The sequence below is a fragment of the Mus pahari genome, chromosome 8, assembly GCF_900095145.1.
Source record: "Mus pahari chromosome 8, PAHARI_EIJ_v1.1, whole genome shotgun sequence".
In the NCBI taxonomy this organism is placed as follows: Eukaryota; Metazoa; Chordata; class Mammalia; order Rodentia; family Muridae; genus Mus; species Mus pahari.
The window spans coordinates 11,787,783-11,804,299 of record NC_034597.1 but is presented as its reverse complement, the minus strand read 5'-3'; the positions used below and the strand labels follow the sequence as shown (position 1 = coordinate 11,804,299).

The 16,517-nt window shown below is 47.2% G+C and overlaps 1 protein-coding gene across 2 annotated transcripts in view; it reads left to right on the top strand.

Annotated features, from left to right (window-relative positions):
• Positions 1–11,287: 11,287 nt before the first annotated feature.
• Kcnk5 (potassium two pore domain channel subfamily K member 5) overlaps positions 11,288–16,517 on the top strand; it is a 44,536-nt gene continuing 39,306 nt past the window's right edge. The window contains exon 1 of one of the 2 annotated variants that reach the window (XM_021203540.1): positions 11,288–11,830. In XM_021203540.1, coding sequence (XP_021059199.1) covers positions 11,645–11,830 — 186 coding nt within the window. In that variant the 5' untranslated portion in view covers positions 11,288–11,644. The remainder of the gene's footprint in view (positions 11,831–16,517) is intronic. The other variant, XM_029541602.1, reaches the window with a different exon arrangement.

Sequence of the window (16,517 nt, the reverse complement as noted above, 5' to 3'; positions counted from 1 at the left end):
CAAGCCAGTAAAGAACATCCCTCCATGGCCTCTGCATCAGCTCCTGCTTCCTGACCAGCTTGAGTTCCAGTCCTGCATCCTTTGGTGATCAACAGCAGTATGGAAATGTAAGCTGAATAAACCCTATCCTCCCCAGCTTGCTTCTTGGTCATGATGTTTGTGCAGGAATAGAAACCCTGACTAAGACAGGGAGGAAGGAGAGAACAAAGTCTTATGAAGCTATCTTCTGACCTCTGCATCTCTCTCTCTCTCTCTCTCTCTCTCTCTCTCTCTCTCTCTTTCACACACACACACACACACACACACACACACACACACACACCACGTAAAATAAAATCAAGGGCTTGGGAGATGCTGGTCTTCCTGTTCATCCATGAAGAACTTGCTGACCCCTCAGTGGCCTTGGTGGCCCCAGGCCCTTTGCTGTGATCCTCAGGGCTGATCTTTTCTCCTACAGTAGGGGGCCTCCTTGTAAATTCTGGCAATGGAAGTCACTCTGCTCAAAGGCTTTCACGGGTCCCAGGACACCAGGGCCAAAGTCCTGCGCATGCCAAGTTCTGTTTATTGCCTGGCTTCTTCATGGATGTTGGCAGAGGAGGTAGAAATTCCAGGAATATCAATTCCTCCTTCCTCTTGGCACCCCTTCATCCTCCTCCTCTTCCACCCCCTCCTCAAACAGTTCTCAGGCCTTTGCCCATTGGGGAACAAGTGGCCAATTGTCTCTGGGATCATCGCATCTCTAGGGAAAGGCTGCACTAGGGCCAGATGAAACTGCCACAGGCTTTGAATGTGGGATTCAATGAGGCTTGCTGGGTAAAGCCAGGGGACCAGCAGGGCAAAGAAAGCAGGCTGAGGAGGAAGAGACAGATGTGAGCAGAGGGTTCCCTAGAGAGTGAGAGACATGAGGCCATTATCACTGAACTCCAGAACCGGTCTATAAGAGCAGGCGGTGTTCTTAACCACTAAGCTATCTCTCCAGACCCATTGTTTCTGGTTCCTGAGGCAGGGTGTTGGTCACAAGTGGGCTAGCCTGGAGAATTTAATGCAGCAACAGAGACCAGGGAAAATGGGTCTCAGACAAGGTGCAATGTGAAAACCAATTCTCAAAAGTTATCCTCTCCTGGTTGTGGTGGTGTTCACCTTTAATCCTAGCACCAGAGAGGCAGAGGCAAGTGGATCTTTGTGAATTCGAGGCCAGCCTGGTCTACATGTGAGGTCTTATCTCAATAAAAATTAATTTAAAAAAATTTCTCTCTGACTTCCACTCATGCACCGCACATATACAAAACAAATAAAAAAATTGAAATATTGGAGGCAGTGTAAACAGTTGCTCCCAAAGAGCATTTGGCCTACAAATCATGTTCTAGTTCTCAAAACCTATTCTCACTGATGGCTGCCAGCAGAGAGACTGAGTGGACAGGGGCCGGTAAGAACAGGCCATCTTTAAAAGTGATGCTTCAAGTTACACAAGAGGCTGCTCACAACAGGGCTGGAATCCAACAGGGATGTTCCCAAGAGTTGCCTCTCACTGGGCAGTGAGTTGGGGAGGGGCTGAGTCAATGGCTTGAAGGAAACTGGAAGCTTCATGGAGCAGAGACCACCGGGAAAGGCAGTAGGGGCTGTGGATACTGGCCTGAATGCTTAGCATAAGAAGAGCCCAGGGCTTGGGGCTCAGCACAGATAACCTTGAGCAAGCTGTTTCCTCATTCTAAACTTCAGTTTCCCTTATCTGTAAAAGAGGCTAACACTCCCTCCTGGTGTCACTGTCATCATTAAATAAAACAATATTAGTAATGAGTACATGTCCTGTCTGACTGATCTTGTGTCCTATTTATTAAATATCTAACTAGAGCGAACCTTATAAAACACCTTATTGGAGCCGGAGGGGTGGTTCCATGGTTAAGAATTCTCTTGAAGAGGACTGGAGTTTGGTACCCAGCACCCATGACAAGAAGCTCACAACCACCCTAAACTCTAGCTCCAAGGAGTCTGTCTGATGTCCTCTTCAGGTCTACAAACATATACACACAAATGAAAAATAGAACAAGTCTAAATAAATAAAATACCTTATGATAGGGACAAACAAATGTGTGTTCATTTAAATTTACCTTTTTTCCCCTGTTTTCCTTTTCTTCCATCCTAGAGACAGCACATCCCACCCTCCTCCCTACCAAAGGTCTCTATAGAATCTTCCAATCAGAATCAATCTTGCAAGGGGTCAAAGGGGACAAAAAGAATAGGGATCTTGTGGACTTTAGAAACTGTGTAAAATTCTAATGTGTGTGCTCACAGGTACATCCCCCAACCCTAGAAGTGGCCGTAGAGTCATAAAGTACTCATGAAAACAGAGCTCAGACAAAAAACTTATCATGTCTTACTTATTATTGTAACCTCTTTTAGGTTTGAAAAGAGGTCTTAGGTGGAAAGCAACGTTTGATGCAGAGAAATGACTCTTGAGCCAGGTGTGGTGGCACATGCCTTTAATCCCAGCACTCAGGAGGCAGAGGCAGGCGAATTTCTGAGTTCAAGGCCAGCCTGGTCTACAGAGTGAGTTCCAGGACAGTCAGGGCTACACAGAGAAAACCTGTCTTGGAAAAAAAAAAAACAAAAAAGAAAAAAAGAAATGACTCTTAAATGTTGAGATTCAGGAATTGATGACCTCTGGGGAGAAAGGCTTTGGGATGCCTTTGTTTTGCTACAGGAATAGCTTCAGGTGGCTTCTGAATTACTCAGTTTGGGGTGGGGGTGGGTGGGCTTATAACTGAGCAGCCTTTTCTTGTCATTGGAAATTGTAGGTGGAATTCTGATATTTTTTTCTTTAAGGGAAAGGCTGTAAAGGACTAGGCCAATTGCCAAGCTCTGGGTTGAGTGAGAGGCCTTGCCTCGATAATCAAAATGAAGACTACCGATGTCAGTCTCTGACCTCCACACCCACATGCTCACGAGTATATGCCAACACATCAGTGAGCATACTTATACATAGGCATGCAGACCACACACACATACAAGTTAAGGGGTGTGTGTGAACCCTTTGAAATGTCAGTGAAAACCTATGGTAAATATTCAAACACAAATACTTCTGGATAGGTGCTTGGCTCTCGCTTAGCCTGTAATAGTTTGACTGGCTCTCAGAGCAAAGGGCATGTAGCTTTATTGCTCAGAGTAGCGGCAACCCTGCCAAGGCAACGTTTACTTCATTTGATCATTGCCCCTTAGTCACACTGTTCTCCTTAATGCCTGGCTGATTCTTGCAACTTCCATTGTCTTACATTGAACTTGTACCATTTATTCTTCCTGGCACTTGAAAAGTTGTGGTCATTGACCAGGAATGTAGAAAGTGGACATCCTTGTCTTGCTCCCAATTTTATTGGAAATACATTGAGGTTTTCTGCTTTTAGCAGGATGTTGGCTGATGTCTTGTTGCCTATTGTCTTTTTTTATGTTGATTTATGTCCCCCCTCCCCTTTCCCTAGATTCTTTAGGACTTTATCATGAAGGGGTGCTGGATTTTATCAAAGGCATTTCTGCATGAGGCATGAGAAGCATTCAAAGAGGATCATGTGGTTCCTGTCTTTGAGTCTGTTTCTGTGGTGGGTCACATTTACTGATTTACTTGATATGTATCAAGCCATCTCTGTGTCTCTTGGAGGAAGTCAGTTTCATCATAGTAGATAATCTTTTTGTGTGTTCTTAAATTCATTCTGTAGGTACTTTATTGAGAATTTTTGTTTCTATATTCATCTGAAAGATTGGCCAGTAGTGCCCCCCCCCTTTTTTTGGTCGAATCTTTGTCTAAATTTGGTATCAGAGTAATAATAGCTTCATAAAAAGAGTTTGAAGTGTTCCTTTCTTTCATACTTTATGAAATAGTTTGAGGAGGAGTGGTGTTAGTTCTTCAAACATATTTTTAAAACTTTCTATGTGTGCGGATGTTTTGTATGTACATGGATATGTATCTATGCAGCATGTGCACACAGTATCCTCAGAAGTCAGAAGAAGTCTCTGGATCCCTTGGAATTGGAGTTAGAGACGATTGTAAGCCATCAACCACGTGGGTGCTAGGATTCAAACCTGGGTCCCTTTGAAGAGGGAGTCTTCTTAACCACTGAACCATCTCTCTAGCCCTGCTTCTTCTTTGAAGGTCTTCTGATTATAAAACACATATAACATGGGTTTGGCAGATGGCTCTGTGGCTAAAAGCACTTGCAGCTCAAATGTGAAGACCTGTGATCAGATCCCCAGCATCTACATAACCCCCCTGGGCATGGTGGCCTGTGCGGGCATAGTGGCCTGTGTGGGCTTGGTGGCCTGTGTGGCCATGGTGGCCTGTGGCTGTAAGCAGAGGACAGGACAGGGTGGGAAGATGGTGTAGGAAGCTCCTCAGGAGCTGCTGAGCCGTCTGGTCTAGTTGAAATGACGAGGGGCAATGAGAGGCCTTTGTTTCAAAAATTAAGGCAGAGAACAGTAGACAAAGGCATCACATGTTGACCTCTGGCCTCCATATGAACACAGGTGTGTACTCATGAACATGTATGCAAACATATCACACCACACACACACACAAACACACCACTGCCACCAGAACAGCTTGCCTGTGTTTTGTGATGCACAAGAGCATTAGATCTTAAAATTTTGTTATCTTGTAAAAGAAGTCGTAATCTCACGCATATTAATCATGTGGCAGTCTCTGCCTTCTTTCTTCCCAGCCCCAGGTAACTACTGTTCATTTTATTTTATTTTATTTATTCTTTTGTTTTTTGAGACAGGGTTTCTCTGTATAGCCCTGGCTGTCCTGGAACTCACTCTGTAGACCAAGCTGGCTTCAAACTCAGGAATTCGCCTGCCTCTGCCTCCCAAGTGCTGGGATTAAAGGCATGCATCACCATGCCCTGGCCTTCATTTTACTTTCAAAGAGCTTGGCTACATTGAAAGCAAACAACAAACAACAAAACAAAACAAAAATCTTGCCAGGCAGTGGTGACACTTGCCTTTAGTCCCAGCACTTGAGAGGCAGAGGCAGGTGGATTTCTGAGTTCCAGGCCAGCCTGGTCTTCAGAGTGAGTTCCAGGACAGCCAGGGCTACACAGAGAAACACTGTCTGGGACCCCCCCCCCCAAAAACAAAACAAAACAAAACAAAAAAACAAAAACCTTCCTAGGAATGGAATCCTTCAGTGTTTCTTTTTGGATTTCCTTATTTCCCTTTGCTACCGAGTTATCAAAGTTTAAATACATTATAGTAAATGCCAGGATCTCCTTGTTTAAAAGCTGAGTAGTATTTTATCATGTGTGCATACATAGTATTTTTGGACTATGTTGTTTGCTGTTGTTATTGTGGGAGACAAGATTTTCTTTTCTTTTCTTTCTTTCTTTCTTTCTTTCTTTTTTTTTTTTGTTTTTGTTTTTGTTTTTGTTTTTTGTTTTTCGAGACAGGGTTTCTCTGTATAGCCCTGGCTGTCCTGGAACTCACTTTGTAGTCCAGGCTGGCCTTGAACTCAGAAATCCACCTGCCTCTGCCTCCCGAGTGCTGGGATTATTGCACCACCATGCCCGGCTTGTTTTCTCTTTTTTATGATAAGACACTGAGCAAAACCAACTTGGGAAGGAAAGGGTTTATTTCATCTTAAAGTTTAGGATTTCCCATGAAAGGCAGTCAGAACAGGGATTCAGGGGCAGGAACTGAAGCACAGAGCATGGAAGAACACTGGTTACTGGCTTGCTCCTCATGGCTTGCTCAGCCTGCTTTCTGATACAGCCTGAGACTACCACCCCAGGGATGGCATCACCCACAGGAGTCAGGGACCTCCCACATCCATCTCTAATCAAGAATGCTCACCACTGACTTGCCTACAGGCCAATCTGATGGAGGCATTTTCTCAGTTAACCCTCCTTTCCCCAGATCCATCTAGCTTGCAAATTGACATAAAGCAAGCAAATAAACACAAAACAAAAGCACTATACCACTACAGTATAGGCTTTTCTTCTTTTAGAAGGAGCAGCTGTTGCTTGTTACATTTTATTGTGTGTGGGGTGTGGGTTTGTGTGTCCTGGTCCTTTCCTCTCACCACATGGGACCTGGGGGTTGACTTTAGGTAATCAGGCGTGGCAGCAACTACATTCATCCACTAGGCTGTCCTTCTCCGTTAGTTTGTTTTTTTAAGGAAATAAGTTTTTGGTGATTTATTTTCTTTTAAAAAGTGAATGTGTTACCAAACCATTTTATGTTTTTCATGACTTTTTCCTGTATCTCTTTTGGCTGCACTTGATCTTCAGAGGGGAATTAATAGACCTGGCAGCAATATTATTATTATTATTATTTTTTTAAAGATATATTAGTTTTTCAGACACACCAGAAGAGGGCATAGGATCCCATTACAGATGGTTGTGAGCCATCATGTGTTTGCTGGTATTTGAACTCAGGTCCTCTGAAAGAGCAGTCGGTACTCTTTATTTATTTATTATTGTACATAAGTACACTGTAGCTGACTTCAGGCGCACCAGAAGAGGGCGTCAGATCTCATTACTGGTGGTTGTGAGCCACCCTGTGGTTTCGGGGATTTGAACTCAGGACCTTCGGAAGGGCAGTCAGTGCTCTTACCTGCTAAGCCATCTCCCCAGCCCAGCAGCAATATTCTTAAACGTAAATAAGTGATCACACGTGTTGGTTCTTTCTCTTGACTGCGGTGTAGAAGTGACAGGTGTTTAGTAAAATCTACATTTCCAGTTTAGATCCACAGTTCCTTCCCCAGTAGTGACTTGCAGCTGGGCACAGCTCCTGGTAGACCCGGGAGTCCCCACGGGAAGCTACAGATGCACCCCACTGCCCAGAACTGCAATCTTTCATCCCGGTGCTTCACAGGCTAGGGGCTGTACATGTGCTTTCATGTGTCTTCAGGTCATAGTGGGTTTGCCCCAACGGGTTGTGTAAGTGAAGGGGCATCGGAAGGACGCTAATGAAAGGATTATCTAGTGTTTGTTTTTCCAAGGGGATAATCCAGTTGCCTATTTGCAATGAGGAAGAAACAAACCTGGGTGTGGACTCTCTGGTGGCCAGAGCCTGCCACGACCTTGGGCTGTACAGCTAGCTGTTCACTCTGCCAAGCTCTGCAAGAGGGACTCAGGCACATCCTGGGGTAGAACTGCTGTCAACTCAACTTTATTCTCACAACCCCCAAACTGCCTTTTAGGGGACAGTACTCCGAAAGGACCCTTGGTATGAGGGCCAGCGGATGAAAGTGCTGAAGCCTGGAGACCTGAGCTCAGTCTTTGGAATCTCAATGACAGAAAGAGAGCACTCACTCGTGAGAGAACTAGCATGTGATGGCTAAGGAATGTCCACTTTATGTTAGCCATCCGGCCATCTTGGTACCTAAAGCCATTTATCTCTGACTCAAGTTCCCTACAGCTCTGATTCCTTGATGCTTTCCCAGAAGTGTCCATCCTGTGACCATCTTCTTGTTATGGTGTGACTGACTCCTGATTTTGGCTTCTGTGACCTGCCCTTGCAGATGATACTCGAGGCCTTCATGGAGTTCTTGCCTTTAAAAACACATCCCTCCTCCCTTCTTCTGGCACATCTCGGATTTGGCTTAGAGACTGTGGCCCTGCGGGCAGTTTTAATAAATTTGGCAAATCATAAGCTAAGTTGAGACTAGAGCTCTTTTTCTGGTGGTTCTGAAGCCTGCAACAAGCATGTCTGCATTCATATACATATAAGCATGCATATGTACATACAAGCACTTGTGCACACACACGAGTGCACACACACATACATCAACAAATAAAATTAATACAACTTAAACAAAAATTTAAAATACATACTTTATCATTCTACCCCCAAATACAGACTTTTCCTTTACCTGTTCTTTTTTTTTTTTTTAAAGATTTATTTGTTATTATAGATTAAGTACACTGTCTTCAGACACACCAGAAGAGGACGTCAGATTTCATTATGGGTGGTTGTGAGCCACCATGTGGTTGCTGGGATTTGAACTCAGGACCTTCAGAAGAGCAGTCAGTGCTCTTACCTGCTGAGCCATCTTGCCAGCCCCCCTTTACTTAAGGCTCATTTTATTTAGAATGTCGATATTGACAAAAGTCCCTATTGGGTGCCCTACCATTTAGAGGATAGACATATTTCATGTAAGCAGTATTCATGCAGCTGTGTCTGCTCCTGATCTCCTGGGGAAAGGGTGATCCAAATATGAGACTAGGGAGAGGGGAATAGAGAAGGAATGCAGTCCAGTTGAAAGGAGACAAACAAGAGAGCAGAGGCAGGAGAAGAGAGAGCTAAGAAAAAGAGTGTGGGGAGGTAGAGAAAGGTCAGGGTTGATGCTACAGATGAAGATGGACAGACAGCATCCTGGACACAGTACAGGGAAAGCCAGGAAGGAAAAAGTAACAGGAGACAGAGAGACAGAAGGGAAGGACAGAGAAACTAAAGATAAAAACATTTTGAATAATGGAGCTGGAGAAATAAGATTTCAGTTGGAGAAATGCGTGTGCACACCCATAAGGCGCTGAGCTCAGTGCCCAGGTCCCATGTCTAAATGAGAAGCAGGAAGTAGCTGGATATTGAATTCTGGTGCTGAGGAGTCTGGAGAGGAGGATCTCGGGGGCCCGCTGTCCAGTCAGCCTAACCCAGTCCTCCAGCTTTAGGTCAGTGAGAGCCAGTCTCAGAGTGAAGCTGGGCCCTCAGAGATGGGTCAGAGGTTGAGAGTGCTGGCTGCTCTTGTGGAGGAATTGAGTTCAGTTCCTAGCATCTACACGGAGGCTGCAACTGCCTGCTCCAGGGGAACAGATGCCCTTCCTGCCCTCCATGGGCTCCTGCATGCACATGCTGCACATAAACTCATAAAGGCCCACGCTGACATATAAATAAAAATAAACAAGATAAATGGAGAATGCCTAAGGAATGGCACTTGGGGCTGACCTCTGACCTCCATGCATGTATATGTGGGGGTGGGTGGAGAGAGAGAGAGAGAGAGAGAGAGAGAGAGAGAGAGAGAGCACTTTGAATAAAGATCAATTCATCTTAGTGTATGCTTCAGTGTGTTTTGTGAGGCAGTGAAGTGGAAATAAGAGGAGAGAGGCCCCTTTCCTTCCCAGGAAGAGAGTTCAGCTGCCAGGGAAGTGAAATGGCAGAGAATTTTCAGGAGAATCAGGTGACCTCCTAACCGGTGCTTTCCACATGTTGATTGAAGTGTTCACACCCCATGCAGCCCCCAACCTTATAACAAGGGGGGCGGGGTGAGCTCCAGCCATGAAAAGGTCTGGGCATGCTTGGGACAGAAGTCTGGTAGCCTCCATAGCCAGTTGAAGGCCGTGAGATTGGGGTTCATACCACATCGGGAATATTGGAGAGAGAAGGTGTTAGAGAAAGGTAGAGAAAAGAAATCTGTTTAGGGCAGGCAACGAGGCTGGAGAAGCATCATCCTGAGGCCTGGCCCAGGGCAAGCCTTGTCTGGAAGCACCCTGAGCAAGCAGGCACTGTAGGTCTCTGGGACGCAAAGTCAGAAAGCCTGAATTTTCTTCCATATATATATATATATGACCTTACTCGGGTCAGATAAGTAAGCGTGTGAGCCCCAGGAATAGTTGAGGAAACATCTGGATGTGATAGTAACACTGGCAATGGATTTCTGACTTCAGCAGTAAGGTGCATGGCTGTTTTATATATATATATAGTGTGTGTGTGTGTGTGTGTGTGTGTGTGTGTGTGTGTGCGTGTGTGTGTGTGTGCGTGTGTGTGTGTGTGTGCCCACAGAGGTCAGAAGAGGGCATTGGATAGGATGCCCTGGAACTGGAGTTACAGGGAAGATGGGAAGATGAGACTCTGTCCTCTGTGATAGCTGTCAGTCTCTTAACTGACAAGTCATCTCTCCTGCCCTAGAAACCTGAGTTTTCTCGGTTTCCTGCTCAGCCTTCTCCCTCAGGGCATGTTCACAGTCTTCCAACAAGAACTACAAACAATTGAAGGCCAGAGGTGGTGGCCATGTCTTTAATTCCAGCACTTGGGAAGCGTAGGTAGTGGATCTTTGTGAGTTCAAAGCCAGCTTGGTCTACATAGCGAGTTTCAGGATAACCAGAGCTACACTGGGAGACCCTATCTAAACGACTGAGCGATCAGCAGTGTGGATCCATCCTTAGCTCTGCAGATGCAGCAAGATCTGGAGAGCCACAGACAACCTTCTTGCTACTCTCGGTCTGTGAAGAGTAATCACCCACAAAGGAAAAGGCCCTGGGGAGGGGGTGGGTGCCAGGGCCTCTGGCCTCTGCTGCATCTGCTGCCACAGAGGTCAGGGGCAGGCTGTGGCTCTGGCACACAAGTCAGCACCCCTGACTTGAGATAGTGGAGGCTGCCCAAATGGCACTGCCCCAGCTTCCGTTTCTTTCCTGGGAAGTGGATCTAACAACAAACCCCGATTATGATACAAAAACATGTCGCCTGCCCTGGGTTTATAAATGCTCAGAAAAGCAAGCAGAGTGAGGAATAACTCGGAGGAGTTTTGACAGATGTGTTCACATCTTCTGCTTATTATCAAGTATTTGTTTATTTTTGAGAGAAGGTTTTACTGTGTAGTCTGGCTGGCCTAGAACTCTCTATGTAGACAAAGTTGGTACACCTCTCTAGTTGGGACTAAATGTGCATACTACCACCACACCTGGCCTAGGTGTTTATTGCTATTAACAGGCCCGTGGATAAAAGCATCACCAAGCAGAAAGCATTCTAGTCTCTCCAGTAGATATTCCAGCTGGGGTGGGTAAGGGGGAAATGGTGTTGTAATTTTAAGCAGGCTTGGGAGTAAGGAAGAGGTCCTTGTAGTGTGGGTGTGGCTGCCTGCGCCTCTCTCAGATGTGTCGAGAACATAGATGACCTGGGATGGGTTCTTCACCCATTTGTGGTTGGGATTAGTTCCCAGTAATCCTAATTCAAATCGAATCTCCTTACTCGGGTCAGATAAGTAAGCGTGTGAGCCCCAGGAATAGTTGGGGAAACATCTGGATGTGATAGTAACACTGGCAATGTATTTTTGACCTCAGCAGTAAGGTGCATGGCTGTTTTAGCTAATTATATCGATTTCTAATACGCAACTGGAGTCTCGCAGACCGCAAATCCCGTGACTGTGAGGGTCGTGGAAGTCTGGTGGGGCCACGCAGCCATGGCCTGGAGCGTGGAGAACCCAGTGTTTGGTGTAATGACTTCAGGCGCGATGGGTGGGGCCAGGGGGCGGGTCCGAATGGACTCCACCCCTTTCAGGGTCTGGCGGGCGGGCTGAGCGCTGCTTAAAGAGCCGTGCGGAGGCGCGCTGGGCGTACTGTCGCGCGCGCAGAGGCGGCACACGTGTCTGCCGGTGTGGGTCTTGAGTTTCACTCCACCCTTCAGGATCGAGAGATTGGGGTGGTCCCAAACCCCTTTTGATGTGCGCTCACCCTGGCCTGTGAGAACGTGATCCACGCAGTTCCCCGCGCTCAGGGAGCCAACTTGGCCAAGCAACTGTCCCGGGAGCGGCGCGCGGGGGTACCGGGCACTGCGCATGCGGAGCTCCAAATTCAAACAGCTGTGTCCAGGGCTGCAGGACGGGTGAACCCGGAGTTGCTGGAATTAGGGGACTCTTTCTCCAGGAGGTGGCCATTCCAGAGCCATGGTGGACCGGGGTCCCTTACTCACCTCGGCCATCATATTCTACCTGGCCATCGGGGCGGCGATCTTCGAAGTGCTGGAGGAGCCACACTGGAAGGAAGCCAAGAAAAACTACTATACACAGAAACTGCATCTACTCAAGGAGTTTCCGTGCCTGAGTCAGGAGGGCCTGGACAAGATCCTACAGGTGAGCCGTCGGTCGCCAAAATCCCCCACATGCATTTGAAGCTGTTGGGGCTATAGCGGTATTGAAGGGGAGACTCCCTCCTGCAGTTTAAGACGGACCCCCCCCCCCAAGTCCCTACCAGAAGTCCCGGGTTGGCGGGAGAAAATGCCCCATCAGGTGTCAGGTCGCAAAGATCTGTGTCTTTCGTCTAGGGACGGGGAAATTCCCCCACGCGCGCTGACTTGGTCAGTACCTAGTAAGTTCCGAGAGAACTTGGGGTTGACTCCAGGATGAACTGGGCCCCGCGGTGGCTTGGTGTGGGTGTGCGGGTGCCTCCCTCTTTGGAGGGAGGCTGTGGGGCGGATAAAGGAGTTTATCTTTCCTTGGAGACGCTCCCGGAGTCCCGGAGCAGAGCCGGGTGCCACCCCTCGCGTCACCACCTCCCGCTCCAGGGCCGTTGCCGCGCCCGCTTGACCTTTCTTAACTTGAATACAGCAGAGGGCCCCCAGACCTCCTGTGAGCAAAAACACACCCGCCGGTTGCTGCACTTTGAGTGGGGCAGGGGGCTAGGACATATCCTAAGTGTTCCGGAGGAAGGTCTGTGGCTGAAATGCTCGGGATGGTTCCAGGCTTCCATGAAGTCTTAGCCAGCTGAGACATCCCTCAAGGACTCGGAATTAAGCTTTGTCAAAGCAGCAGGTTGCACAAACGAACACCCAAATCCAGGTAGTGCCCTTTTAGGGAGCGAGGATAGTGTGGATGAGGGGACGTTTCCCTGATGTTAGCTTGTGGAGTCACTTATCTGAGAATGCACACACCCAGTAGACCATTGACCTCACCATGGTAAACTTGGCTGACCATCTCAGCTGGAACCTTGAGCCAACTTAGGGTCAGAGGTTCTTCGTTTCTTGAGGGCTCAGCCCCGAGCATCCATCCATCCCTGTTCCTGGCCTTCTAACAATAACGGTAGGATTAAAGTGGAGCAGGGGTAGACTGTCTAAATATATATTATCTGATCAGGTACATTTAATCGACATCAGCCCCCACTTTTTTCCACTTGTCTCGTGTCTCTCACTTTCCAGCCTCATTTACCTGTTTTGTCAAATGGGAACAAACCTGTCTTCATCTGACAACTGAGAAAACCTAAACACATCCTACTGGTATTACCTCCTAATTTCAGATTGACATTCACAGAGACATTTTAGGTGCCTGAGGGATCATGGGCTCTGCAGAGAGTTGCCCTCAGCAGGCCCGCGGGACTGGTTTACACCACTAGGTGTGTTGTTGCATTGTTTAGGGGTTAGGGCGTAGAAGGTTGCGCGGTAGTGATGCTGGAGGTGGGTTTCAAAAGATAGCTGTTCTTCCAGGGGGATCTGGAAAGATCTACATACCCAATGCTGGGCGTCTGCCTCATCTGAGTGTGCTGAGGAGGAAGAAGGTGGTCAGTTTGTGATAGCCCTGACAGGATCTCTGGAGGAGAGGTGTGTGTGTGTGTGTGTGTGTGTGTGTGTGTGTGTGTGGTTTGCTCTGGGGGCTTTGTTTAGGGGAGGGGAAGGAGAGGATGATAAGTCTCCAGCTGCCGTCCAAGTCTCCCCTCCCTGCTGCTCCTCCGCGGTGGCAGGGGAAGGAAGGAAAGAATTCAAGGCTAAATGTGGGAAAATAAACTTCAAAACCCAAAGAGAAGTGGGGGGGTGGGGGGCAGTGTTTAGGAGCTATGCAGCCTGGTGCATCTAGTTGGGGTGGCTTTACAGGCCAAGCGGTTTCCGTAGGGTGTTTGAAAAAACAAAATGCCCTTTATTTTAAGGTCTTGTCTGTCAGCAGTACCTCCACCCCCCCAAAGTGGACAGGTAACTTTTAGAAAAAAGAATTTGAGCAACATCAGGTCAATGTGATTTGGAGAAGATTCTAGATGCTTGCTTGGATGAACAAGGACAGTCTGTCACACACACCCTCCCCAGTGAAAAAAAGAACAACCTTGTCAACTGGGCAAATTCCCTCCTTTCAAAGGAAAAAACCCAAGAAGTGAAAATGAACCAATGAAAGCATTTGCCAGCCTCAGCTTAATCTGCAAAAATCTGCCTCTCTCGGCTTTCTGATCTGTGACTTGGGGCGCTGCCTCAGGCCTCAGGAAATTGGTTTAAGGAAAAAATGAAAACTCCAAAATCTTCCTTCTCATTTGGCTGCCTGAAATTTTCCACCTGAGGTTCTGGGGTTTAACCCTGGTCATCACAAAGCCCCTTAGTTGAAAATTCCTGGGGTGGGAGCGGGAGGTAGCTAAGCTTGGGTGGGGGTTGGGCTTACTGCTGCCAACCGGGGCTGTGGAGTCAAAAGCACAGAAGAAAGGGACATAGTCTAGCCCTTCCCTCCTCTGCTTAGGCTGTGGTTGAGCTGTGCCTCACAGGCTGCCTTTCAAGTGCCCTGTATCCAACCCAGGACCCCATGGCTGTCCTTGCCTTCAAAACTGTCTGAACTCCCACGGAAGTAATAAACTGCACCTTATTATTGCACCTTCTAGAATATAGCTTTTTTTTTTTAAGGCAGGGTCTCAAGTAGCTCAGGCTGACCTGGAACTCACTATGTAGCGGAGGATGACCTTGAATTCCTGATCCTTCAACCTTCAGTTCTTATGCTACCACCGCTGTGAATGCAGTGTTGGGCTTAGAACCTAGGGCAAACACTCTACCCACTGAGGCACATCTCCAGCTCTTATACTAGTTGCTTTTAATGAATCTGTTTATTTGGTTATTTATTTATTTGTGGAAGCAGGGTCTCCCTATATAGCTCTGTCTGTTCTGGAATTGGTTACATGCGTAGAACATACTCACAGAGACCCATCTACTTCTGCCTCCCAAGCTCGGGGATTAAGTAAAGATGCATACGCTCCACTGAGTTTAGGGATTGAGACAGGGTCCTGGTACTTAGTGAAAGCTGCCTTTGAACTCATAAGCACTCTGCCTCAGCCCCCTGGATGTTGAGATTATAGGCATGTGCCTTGCTGTTTGGCATTACCAGATTTTTGGTGGCTGGCTGTCCTAGCCGTGTATGTATTTTCCTTTTTTTTTTTTTTTTTTTTTTTTTTTTTTTTTTTTTTTTTTTTTTTTTTTTTTAACCCAGCAAGTGCAATTGGCATGCGTAGTGGGTGCATCTACTGCACTGAGCATTGTGGTTAACATTTATCCTTCTTCTGTGCAGAGGCATAAGCTGTTAGTGCTCCCTGGCTGGGGCATTTCCTCATCAAACCAGTTAACTTACCTTAGCCTCGATATCCTCATCTGCAGAATGAGCAGTTTGGTAGGGCTCCAGGTGAGAGGGTGTGAACAGGAGAAGCAGGCAGCCCTGGCCGCTAGCATTTACTGAGTTTTATGGAGTGCTCTCTGAGGACGGCATCCTGCCAAGTACTTTGACCTGCTTGTTTCAGGTGCTTTATGGTGACCTCATGCACTAAGATAAGGCAACTGACACCCAGGGAAGTTAAAGTGGCCACAAGGACAACAGCTCCAGCCTTGGGGGTGGGGGGGTCCCCCAAAGCAGGATCCACCTTTGTCAGCCCACCGCAGGAGACTTGCTGTCTCTAAGTGACCTGAGTTAATTGGTTCAGCTTGACTTTGGACTGCTGGGAAATTCTATTTTTTGTTTCCCTTGGAACAGGCACACAGTCTTCTCCAGTGTGGCTGCCTGACTGACCCGGCACTGTCTCTGTCACCGAAGCTGTGTGTACACCCTTCAGTTCTGCACAGCTGTTTTTAGAAGTCCCACTTTCTTCTCCCTCCCGGAAAGCTGAGGACTGAGTTAAATTGACAGGCTGACAACTCATCTAAGTCTTGGGGAGAAGGTTAAACAAACAGCGTTATGCCTCCATACAGAGGCGTCTTAATATGGGATCAAGTCTAGCTGGGAAGAGCTCTCAGGAGGTCAAGTCAGAGTGGAGAATAGACTGGGGGAGAGAGAGAGAGAGAGAGAGAGAGAGAGAGAGCCTTAACTTTGTGGGGGTGTCCTCTCTTAGCCTAGGAAGGGTCAACAGGCTTCTTGATGGGATCCTATGTCCCACTGCCTTCTGAGACCGGGACAGGGTAACAGGCCTTCTTTTCTGCTCTGGTACCCCAAAGTGAGCCCTGGCTTTCCCCGGATCCCCTCCGAGCTTCTCACCACATTCTAGGGGATTTGAGGTATACCTCCTTTCATGGTTAAACCCTTAAATACATCTCAGTTTTGAAATTCTGACACCTGTTCTAACACCAATCCTCCCCCAAATTTATGAAAACAAAACAAAACAAAACTGCGGACTGTTTTAATGACTTCAGACCAAAATGTTCAAAGTGAGGAATATTGAAAGGTTTAGAGAAAAACTTCTCTGAGCCCAGTTCAGGGGCACAGAGGGTTAATACGAGCACTCACTTTGTTTCAAGCCAAGGTGGACACTGTAAGGCTCACTGGTCTCCTCACCCACCTTTGGGAGAAGAGTCATTAGGTCTTTTGAGCCTTGATCTAACCCGGCTTGTATTCTCACAGTCTAGAACTGCAGAGTTGCGAAGAAGTGGGTAAATTTGTTTTTTGAAAGGAAGACAACCCCCTCCCTTTCTCTTTTTCCTCCTCTCTCTCCCTCTTCTCTCTCTCTCTCTCTCTCTCTCTCTCTCTCTCTCTCTCTCTCTCTCTCTCTCTCTTCTCTCTCTCCACTTCTGATGATTGATTGTGGGTTTAACCATGTTTG